The sequence below is a fragment of the Vicia villosa genome, linkage group LG3 (assembly GCF_029867415.1).
Source record: "Vicia villosa cultivar HV-30 ecotype Madison, WI linkage group LG3, Vvil1.0, whole genome shotgun sequence".
NCBI classification, from domain to species: domain Eukaryota; kingdom Viridiplantae; phylum Streptophyta; class Magnoliopsida; order Fabales; family Fabaceae; genus Vicia; species Vicia villosa.
The window spans coordinates 111589571-111600184 of NC_081182.1; the positions used below are offsets into that span (position 1 = coordinate 111589571).

Here is a 10614-nt window from a genome sequence, read left to right on the forward strand (position 1 = left end):
CTACGAGATTATATTTTTTTATTTAGTGTGCTCGCCAAGACATTTGAGTCTTGTGCCTACATATCTTCAATGGAAGAATCAGAGCGATTGTAGTTCGAAGGAACTACGAGATTTGTTTTTTATGTTATGATGGATGTTTGCGGACGTTTAGTAAAGTATTTGAGCAAGGTGTTCACCTAGCGCGTCCTTTACCCAAGGTATTCAACAGGAGCGAGTCCCATTGTCACTTGTTGTCCAAGTTTTATTAATGTATTTTTATTCAAAAGATCAAGGTATTCAAGAGGTGTTCACTTCTTGTCACTTGATCTGTTGATTTGATTAATGTGTTATGATTCAAAGGATCAAGGTATTCAAGAGGTGTGCACTTCTTGTCACTTGATCACTTTGATTTGATTAGTGTATTTTAATTCAAAAGATCAAGGTATTCAAGAGGTGTTCACTTCTTGTCACTTGATCTTTCGGTTTGATTAACGTGTTTTAATTCAAAAGATCAAGGTATTCAAGAGGTGTTCACTTCTTGTCACTTGATCACTTTGATTTGATTAGTGTATTTTAACTCAAAAGATCAAGGTATTCAAGAGGTGTTCACTTCTTGTCACTTGATCGTTTTGATTTGATTAGTGTATTTTAATTCAAAAGATCAAGGTATTCAAGAGGTGTTCACTTCTTGTCACTTGATCGTTTTGATTTGATTAAGAAAGGTTTAGAAAAAAAAAAGTGTTAATCCAAAAGAATCGAGGTATTCAAGAGGTGTACACTTCTTGTCACTCGATCTTTCGGTATGGTTTAAAGAATTTTTGTAAAGAAAAAAAAGCTCGACGTTGGATCGAGAAATTATTTGAAACGACTTGACATTGGACCAAGGTTTATTGGTTTTAAATTGAAAGATTAATCTAGTATTTTTTGTTGGTAATAAAATAAGAGAATATAAAAGTCTAATTAAAACATTTTTTGGATTTTTTTAATATTATAACCAATTAGAAGATAAAGAGCGAGAAATATTAATGAAAGAAAGAAAATAAAACAACCTTTAAGTAAATGGTCTAAATAAACAAATAAAAGGGAGTGTGTAAAGAGGAAGTTCAGCTGGGCTTTTAATTGTCACCAGCCCAAATCAACAACACCAAAAGAAAACCCTAAGAAATTAATGGAGGATTCGCCTCCATCAAGCGTCCTATCTCTGCTCAAATTCGTTCTCTCTCTGCTATTTCACGAAGAATAAAACACGTTCTTCCTCTCTCGAAGCACTCTCTCACGAATCTTGCTCGATCTCTCTACTATGGCTACAACGATAATCAAAACTGAACACATCCCTCTCGCCTCTATTGTGTCTCTCAAACCGCCATGGAAGGGAGCTTTAAGGAGCTCAAACTCACACGCAGTGCATACATGAAGGAACGAACGAACAACGAAGAAACAAAAACATACTCAATTTCTCTCGATCTCTCGCGCACACGATTTGGACACGGTGAAGTTAAACATTCAAACATTATCCTAATCCCACAGAAAAACCCCAAATAAACCCCTATCCATGAAGATCTAGAAATTTACAGAGATGTTATACTGTGTTACAAGCATGAAACAAAAAAATCAAATAAAAGTAAGTACTCGTTACTCTGCTCGAATCTTCTTCTTTCTTTGACTCTCTGCGCGTGTGTTCCTTTCTCGCTTCTTTCTCGTGTTGGTGCTGTGTCTGCTTCTGCGATTTGTTATGAATGGTGAGGCTGAGGGTTAATATGATTTGAGAGTGTCATTGGTGGTGTGAGTTCTGAGAATCAGAGTATTATTGTAGGGTTTTGTGTGGTTTCAAGTTGTGATGGAAACCAGTTGATTTGTATGAGTGTGAGGTTTTTTGTAAGGATGTTGTGGTGTGTTTTTTCGTGTCGCCCCCCTTTCTGTATGAATGAATGGCTGTTTATATAGATGGGAGATTAGGGTTTTGATGAGAATTTTGAGGGGGAAAACTTGGAGATTTGAACTTGTTTTACAAGCTGCAATTTGATCTTGTTGCTTCTGTTTTCATTGCTTTTCTGATGCAGGTATTGTGAGGAGTATTTTAGTGCAAAGTTTGGACAGATTGGAGCAGGGTAGATGGAGCAGCTTTTGCAGGTTTTTGGACCAACTTGTTTGGAGCTGTACGAAGATGGGAATATCTCCCCACTTTTGTTTTGATTTGCACAGTAACCGTTACTTGTGATTAGCAAATACAAAGGAAACTGTTTTTTATTATCAAGTATTCTATGTGTTTTTTTTTTGTTTTTGTGGTGTAATGTCAAAATGCAAATGGGCCATATTGTGTTTTTCTTTTAACGAATGGGCCTCATAAAAAAAAAGAATGTTGTGAAAAAACACTTGGGATCTTACTAAGAGCATCTCCAATGGTGCAATCCATTATTTGGTTTTTTGTGGGACCCATTAGTCCACATCATCTTGAAGCAACTCAGTATAATTTTCACTCCAATGGTATAATTCTAAAGAACTCATATTGGGTCCCACAATTTTACTTTATATATTAATATTTTACTCATATTAAATAAAAAAATAAAAAATAAAAATGAAAGTTAACTTTGAGGAACAGTTTGCAGCAGCACTTTTAATATTTTTTATTCAAAACAACCGTTGCATTGCATTGCAACGTTCGCCACAATGTCACCAACTTTTTCAAAACCAACATGTAACAGGTGGCGAACTCAAAGAAGGAACTGACCGCTGGAGAAGCTCTAATATTCTATAGATGCAAAAAACATGTAGAATTTTCTTTTAACTCTAAACTTAAATTGAAGATAATGATTAAATAATAATTTAGTCATTAAGTCAATCTAAATAGAATTTTAAAGAGAAAATGCAAGTTAATTTATTAAGAAGAAAAATGCTATGGTAAAATTGAATCTAAGATGCAAAAATTAAACTCAATATGCAAACTATGATTATGAATGATTTTGATGTAAAAAATTAAAATGATCACTAATTGAAACGATGACAAATTAAGAGTGAAATTCATACTGATTTGAATTGCGACGTGCAAAGTGGAAACTTATTGTGGACGCAGATGAATTGATCAATGTTAATGCGAATGAATCAGATGACATAGGTAGGGCAAAATTTGGGGTATGACAATACCTAAGCAAAACAAATGTCACTCTCAGTTCATCATCATAAGATCATAGTCCATTCGAAGTTGCCTTAACAGTAAATGATCTTGTCCCTCGATGTTGCCTCGGTAATGATGATTGTCCCAATTGCTAAGGTATCCTCGCCGGTTGCCTAAAGATTAAATGACTATTCTATCCTTCCCCGAGACTACCTACCCTCTATATGGTAGGGACATTTTTATGGCGAACGATAATTTCTCGATGACCCTTAACATCCAATGAAAGGACTTCCTACCCTCTCATGGTATGGACAGCCTTTTCAAATCGAAAAGCTAAAAGAACAATTTTTCTAACTTAGGGTAGGTGCTCCTGATTGCTTACTCTTTTCAAATTCAAAACTCTTTTTCCCACTCATTTTCAAATACTTTCAAAAACAAGGCTACACTTATTTACAAGCTAAAGTCCTTAACAAAGTTTTTACTATTCACACATTACACTTCAAACATTTTGAAAAATAAAAGTGAGCTAAGCAATTAAGAGCCCATGGATAACCATGGATACAAAGGGTGCTTACACCTTCCCTTTGTATAACCTACCCCCCGAACTCAAAATCTTTTTAAAGGTCTTTTCCTGTTCTTTTAGCCTTTCCAATTGGATAAAGTAAAAGTCGGTGGCGACTCTTGCTATCCGCCACATTTTTTAAAAGTCAGTTCTCCCACCGAGTTACACACCAGTTATAAAACACTTCTATTTTCGAGTTTATTAAACTCACGTGTGTCACCATTGTGCAATAATTTGTAGTTTGAATTTCAAGAAGGTAGAGGAAGATTAAAGAAGATTTTATTGTAACTCATTTCAGGTTGTAACGTAAGATTGTTGGATTTTAATTTTCGAGATAAGAAGTTTATGTAATTTTACAACAAAAATTCTGAAATCCCAATTGATGTCGTCGTCTCTTGGAAACACTGCCTTGCTGCCTCGTTGGCTCTCAGTTGCTCTTGCCAATATTCTTTTGAAGATTGTTTATGGACGAAGATTTTGAGTCTTTTTAAGATTGAAGATATTTGGTTGCTGTGCGAGATTGAAGATTTTGGGAACAGATCTGAGAAGTTAAAGTTATTTTAAAATTTTAGTTAACCTACTGTAATCTATCATCGCTTTCTAAAGTTAAGGATAATATTTTAATTTGATTTTAGGGAAATAATAGAAGTTAAATGGGAAATATATTGAATTCTATTTGAAATATTAATTAAGGAGATATCGGTATGTAGTTCGTCAAACATAGGAAATCCGAAGTTTTGTTGGCCAATTTCAATTAACAAAAAGTCTTTTCAATAGATACTATTAATTTAAAAATCCTTATCTCACGCTTCCGTGTTTATTGAATTAGACTATGATCCTAGACCGTAACGTATGCTTCCGCTATCCCGTCAGGTTTAAAAACACTTTTTTGAAAACAATAGAATCTAATTAGTTTTAAAGTGCTTCCGATGTGTTCAAAACTAATGTTAAGTGTCCACTATCTGGTTAAAATCCTCAAACTTCCGTTCTTATTGTTTTCTAACCTTTGTCCATTTTTTTTACTTCCGTAACAAAGCGTTTTAATATTAATTATTGGAGACTTATATTGGAAAAGTGATTTTTCATAAAATGTAATTAGGCCAACTTATTTCGGATCCCTTTAGTTTGATTAATTTACATACCGATCTCTAATTGGTTTAGCCAAACATACTTATTAAACTAATCATGCATAGATAATAATGGTAAACCATACAGGGAGACATGCTTGGATAATAAATAAATAAACAATAGAGATGTAAAAACCTGGAATTATATTAATGAAAGTAGAAAATTGATATCCTTCTAGCACTGTGGCTTTCCTCCACAAGTCGGTAGGCTTAGCTCTTGGAATGCTTGAATCGGAACAATATTGAAAGTAATTAAAACTAAAATCTAATGTAAGGTTAGATCCAGTACAAATTACACAATAGTTTCCGGTGTAGAAACTATTGCGAGAAAAGAAACTGAAAGCTTAAGAAACTAGAAAATAAAAGCTTGAGTAAAATACTAGATTGCTGAAAGAAATAACTTCTAGAAAATAATGTTGGAGCTGGAAAATTATATTACGTCCCCCAAAGAGGAGAGAGAGCCTTTAGTTTTTGCAACTGCCTTGTATTTATAATCTTGGTATCATGAAGCAGTTGAGGAAATAATCCATTCCGCGAGAGATACGTTCTCCAGAAAATATAGGAAGTGGCCCCTGAACGTGTTGATACGTTGAGAAAATATAGGAAACAAACTGTGTCGTTCGTAACGTAAAACGTGACGTGGGGGCTTGGCATTTTGGGGTGTGCCGATCGGGGTGGTGTGTGTGGCTTGGGGCACACTTACTTTGAGGTTGTGTCGACCGTCACACTTGTGTCCCGAGGGGCACTCATATTTGAGGTCAGTGCCGAGCGGCACTCATTGTGTGCCCAGGGGCACCCTTTGAGTGTTGCTTCCTGGTTGCATTTTGGGCTTCATTTGGGGCTTTTTCTTTTACTTGGTCCTTTTTCTTCATCACCCCTCCATTTACTATTTCTACCCAGCCAAGACTATATTTATTTGGAAACCTAAAAAATACTATAAAATACCAGCATAATACTAACATAAAGCAACATAATTAAAATAAAATAAAGACATAGCTTATGTAAATCAAGCCGAATATGCGATACATTTTCGTGCTATCAATTTGTTCATTATTTTTCACCATTTTGTCATCCATATTTTATGCATTATTATTAACATTTTTATTTATTAATCGTGAGGTACTACATTCAAGCTATTGAATATTCTTGCGGATATTTGCAAATTCATACTTAATATTTTATACCTTTTATTTCCGCTTTAATCTCCATTTGAGTTTATTGTAATAATTATAATAAGTTTCATCCTCATTCGGTAAATTATAATCCCCTCATCCCAAAGCCATATAATATCGTAGCTTTAATTTTCCTCGCATTTTTCTAAATATTGTAACCGTTCACAGGATGTAATAATTTAGGGTTTATATTCTCGCAGTCCTTATTATTATGTAATTGTTTAATTAGGGTTTACATTTCCGCACTTTACTTTCTGCACCTTATTAACTATTTAATTGTTAGATGTATGTTAATAGGATTATATGGCAAGACTAATAAATGAACATAGCTAACTCTAATCTCAAGATTAAATATCTGAATCAACACATTTGTACTCACTCACCTTTAGGGTAACCCCTCTTGTTGCCTTACGTTTATATGGTCATGTCCCTCGAATGTAGGGATATCTTAGGAAAAGTTTCCTACAAATAAATCATCATAGTCCTTTCGATATAAATATCATAGTCCCTCGATGAACCTTCGATGTTGCCTATGAAATATGATCTAGTCCCTCGAGTTGCCTACGAAAATGATGATAGTCCCTTCAAACGCTAAGACATCCTTACAAGTTGCCTTCTATGACAATTCGACGACCCTACACATGTTCCTTCACATCCAATGGATAAGACTTCCTACCAGCTGATGGTATAGATAATACTATCTCCAAAACAGAAAAGACATAGAATAGGAGAGACTATTACTTAGTGGGTAGGTTCTTCTAAATGCTTGCTCACTCACAAATTCATTTTCACACCTCACTTTTTCAAACAAAATATTTTTAGACAACACTTTGTATACATTCATACAAGGATCATTACAAAGTCTGCCTTACTAATGACACTCTATCGCAAGCTCACGAAAATGATTATCGGAATCAATAGAGTTGCCACCGAACTTTATTTATCTCCGGAAAGAAGGGAAAACATCGAGAAAACCCGGAAGAAAGGATAGATAATGGAAATTCTAGTAACACACGCTTGATGTCTTACTGGATGTTATGTCATCCACAATTACACAGCATAGATAATTATAACAGAACAACATAAAAACAATAAAGAACGCACATAATTGTTTACCCAGTTCGGTTCAAACAACCTACTCTGGGGGCTACCAAGCCAGGGAGGGAATCCAATATAAGCATAATTAGTTCGGATTTAAACTCCCCCGTTTACAACTCCTCACTTAAAACCTACCCAATGCAATTTCAACCAATTCCCAGACCTGAGTATCTCCACTCACCCCGCCCTCAATCACAGCAGTGATTACACATAAACATAAACAATTACAGAGAGAAGACACTCTTAAAAAACACACATTGATCTGCTTAAAAGCTTCAATCAAGAGACACACACTCGTGCTTAAAAGCTTAGAGTGACAATAAACACACACAAATTATTCCAACGCAATCATCAAGGACAATTGCTTGGATCACAAGAGACAACTACAGAACTACGGTTCTTCACAACACATAATTCAAGATACACAACTCCAAAGCAATTATCAACGTGATAATTGTTTGGATCACAAGAAACACACACGGTGGAAACACAGAGAGTTTAATGATTTTTCGCGCTTGAAACTCTTCCTTTGAAAGTAGGATTTGCTGTCTTTATATAGTCAGCAGGCAGAGGGGCTTGGGCCATGGGCCTTCCATACATAAATTATGGTTAACCATGTTAACCTAATTTTCACATCATCAGGGTGTTCACATAAACTGTAATTCGAGATATTTTAGCACAAATCAAACGGCACACAATATATAGTTTCCTAAATAGAGACCTGAGATAAATAAGGAAACCTCACAACTAAAAGGTAACAGCTACTACTGTCAGATACAGATGTCATGAAATCGAGCACGACATCCATTGAATAATTGTGCTAGCTCAAACATACAATCCTGCATAATTCCACACACATACACTAGGAATGTTTTACCACAAAATACAGCCAATTTAAAACATCTACAATCTCCCCCTTTGGCAAATTTTTGGCTAAAACATTCTGTTACCACGATATCAGAGATTCTTTGCAGCAGAGAAAGAACAACCACACATATACACTAGCAGGAGTAGCAGGAGTAGTTTAAAACAGCTTACCAACACATACAAGTTAACTTATAAGCTTCATCCCGAATAAACAAATTAGTTGTCCAAGACAAGCAAAACAAAACACAACAAAACACAGTACCATTTACCATTACTCCCCCTTTTTACCAGAAATGTTGCCAAAGCATTCTTACAAAAAAACAAAACACCACACTAGGAAAGATCACCATACACATCTGCTTCAGTCTTTAGACTCAGAGCTCATGAGTCCAACACTTTCATCAGTGCCATCATCCGGACTGGCTTCTTTCTCAATCTCACTGTCTCATCCACCATCATCTTCACCTTGTTCCTCCACATCAATATCTGCAGACTTAGCTCCTTCATTCTTTTCAAGGGAGCTGATCAATTTTTCAAGAGCCAATTTTCTGGACTCTAGCTCCTTACATGTCTCTATGAGCATTGCAATCATGGCAGCTTTACTCATAATTATGCTCTCTTTGGATGGTCCAACTGATGTTGTGACAACATCATGAACATGTGTTCCTTGAAAAAGCTTATGATGAAAAAGTAAAGGACTTGCTCTTTTGCACACAGAATCTTTGTCATTTAGAATATTGGGAAATTGATTTAAGATTATTCCACAAATAAGGGAAGGGAAGCCAATGGGGCCTTTGACACTATAGCTACCAGCATGCTTTAAAGTTTGCTAAAAAATATAGGTTCCATAATCAACTTTGGTCTTAGTACCAATAGCAAAGATGAATTTACCTAGGATAGCAGAAATTGTAGACTTGTGTTGAGTTGGCACCCAGTTGGCAGCTCCAATCCTGTGAAGTATAGCATACTTCACACTCAGTTTGCTCACAGTCAGTTTCCCTTTGACAGGCCATGTCTTCACTTGTCCAGCAGTAATTTCTTTGCACATTTGATTATCAGACACTTCCAGCTCTGGTTGAGCTTCATTTGACCTTTCCAGAAATTTATTGATCACAGTGGGAGAGAAATTAACACATTTCCCCCTGGAAAACACTTTCATATACTCTTTAGTTTCCTTATTGCCACAGTCTTCATGTAGGTTCACAATGAACTCCTTCATAAGGAATTCATAACACTTAAAGAGTTGAGTCACAGTTTTCATCAGACCAGCCTCATGGATAAGATTCATAATCTCTTCATACTCAAGAGCATTCTGAGTAAGTTCTCTCTCTAAGGCCACTCTTTTTTGATAGACAAATTTCCATCTGAGTACACTGGAGGGATAGTGAAAGGAAATGTTATCAATAGGTACTTCAGGGACACTAGCTGCAAGCTTGCTAGTAGAGACCTTCTTCTTGGGATGAATGTCATTGACATCCATAGCAACATCAGAATCTGACTCATTCTCAGCAATGCTTCTGGCCTTTCTTTACTTAGGCACCACTTTGCTCCATGGTTTTTTTGGGTCCATCAGAAGCGGGCTTAGCCACTTCCCTTTTCTTCTGAGAGTCCTCAGCTACAGCTTGCTTTCCTTTCCTCCTCATTAGCCTTATGGCTATGCTTGGATTGATAGAAGCAACCAGGTCATCATCAGAGAGATCATCAAGGTTGATTACTTTGTCAGCCTGAGTCTTCTCTGGTTCTTTTTCTTCAGTTTGACCATCTTTAGTGTGGTTTACACACTTATCAGCAGAAACATTGCTGGATGCCTCTTTGTTGTGCACACCACCACCAAAAATTTCAATGTGATCAACACTAACATCATCCTGACCAACAGTGACTTTTACTCCATCATTTCTTTTATTTTCATTCACATGCACATTCATATTCACATCATCAATGCCTTCATTAACATTTGCATTCCTATCATTATTTGCTGGGACTTAGGTGCCAGCATTGTCACTAACATGCGCAATGACATTTGACTCAGGAAGCACAAAATTCACAGAAGCAGGAATCCTAGATGTAACATTGTTCTCGTTTAGGATTTGGGTAACAATTTTTGCAATGGCGTTGTGATTAGACCTTGATCCTTCTTTAGTTGGTTCTTCCCTAGAAGGAGGGACAGACGATTGAGAAATCTGATCAGAGTTGGGATTTCTAGGTCTTCTTGTCGTCTCTTTGGTTCTCCGTGCATGCGTTGTTCTGGGCCGTTTTGACACGAGATCGTATGGAGTCACCATTTGCTAAGGGGTGACCTCAAGAATCTCACTAGTGTTAATGGGAACATTCGAAGCGTCTTGATTACGAACAGCGGAAGTGGACACTTTTGATGAAGATTGAGGGATAGACTGTTGAGACATTGTGGGAGATGTTGGAGACGGTCGAGATGTCTGGTTTTTTTTGTTGTCGGATGTGAGATGAGAGAAGTGTAAGAGACAAACCAAGTAAGAATGGTAGAGAGTTGGGAAGAATAGAGGAAAGGGTTGTACTAGGAGGGGGAAATTTAAATTTTGACCAATCATTAATTCCGAATTATTTTTGTTCAAAAAGTAGTTCCCTAGAAACTGTAATTGCTATAACACCTCATAGGAGTAAATACCTCGTTTGTTCTTCGAGATTTCAACTCGTATAGTATTTAGATTCTCAGGGAGGATG

At 36.2% G+C, this 10614-nt stretch overlaps 1 protein-coding gene across 1 annotated transcript; it reads right to left on the reverse strand.

Annotated features, from left to right (window-relative positions):
- Window positions 1–8362: 8362 nt before the first annotated feature.
- Window positions 8363–9397, reverse strand: LOC131658803 (uncharacterized). Its single transcript, XM_058928057.1, has 2 exons — window positions 8849–9397; window positions 8363–8746 (listed from the first exon to the last, which is right to left on the reverse strand). The coding sequence occupies exons 1-2, from the start codon at window positions 9395–9397 to the stop codon at window positions 8363–8365; spliced, it is 933 nt and encodes a 310-aa protein (XP_058784040.1).
- Between the last annotated feature and the right edge of the window lie 1217 nt (window positions 9398–10614).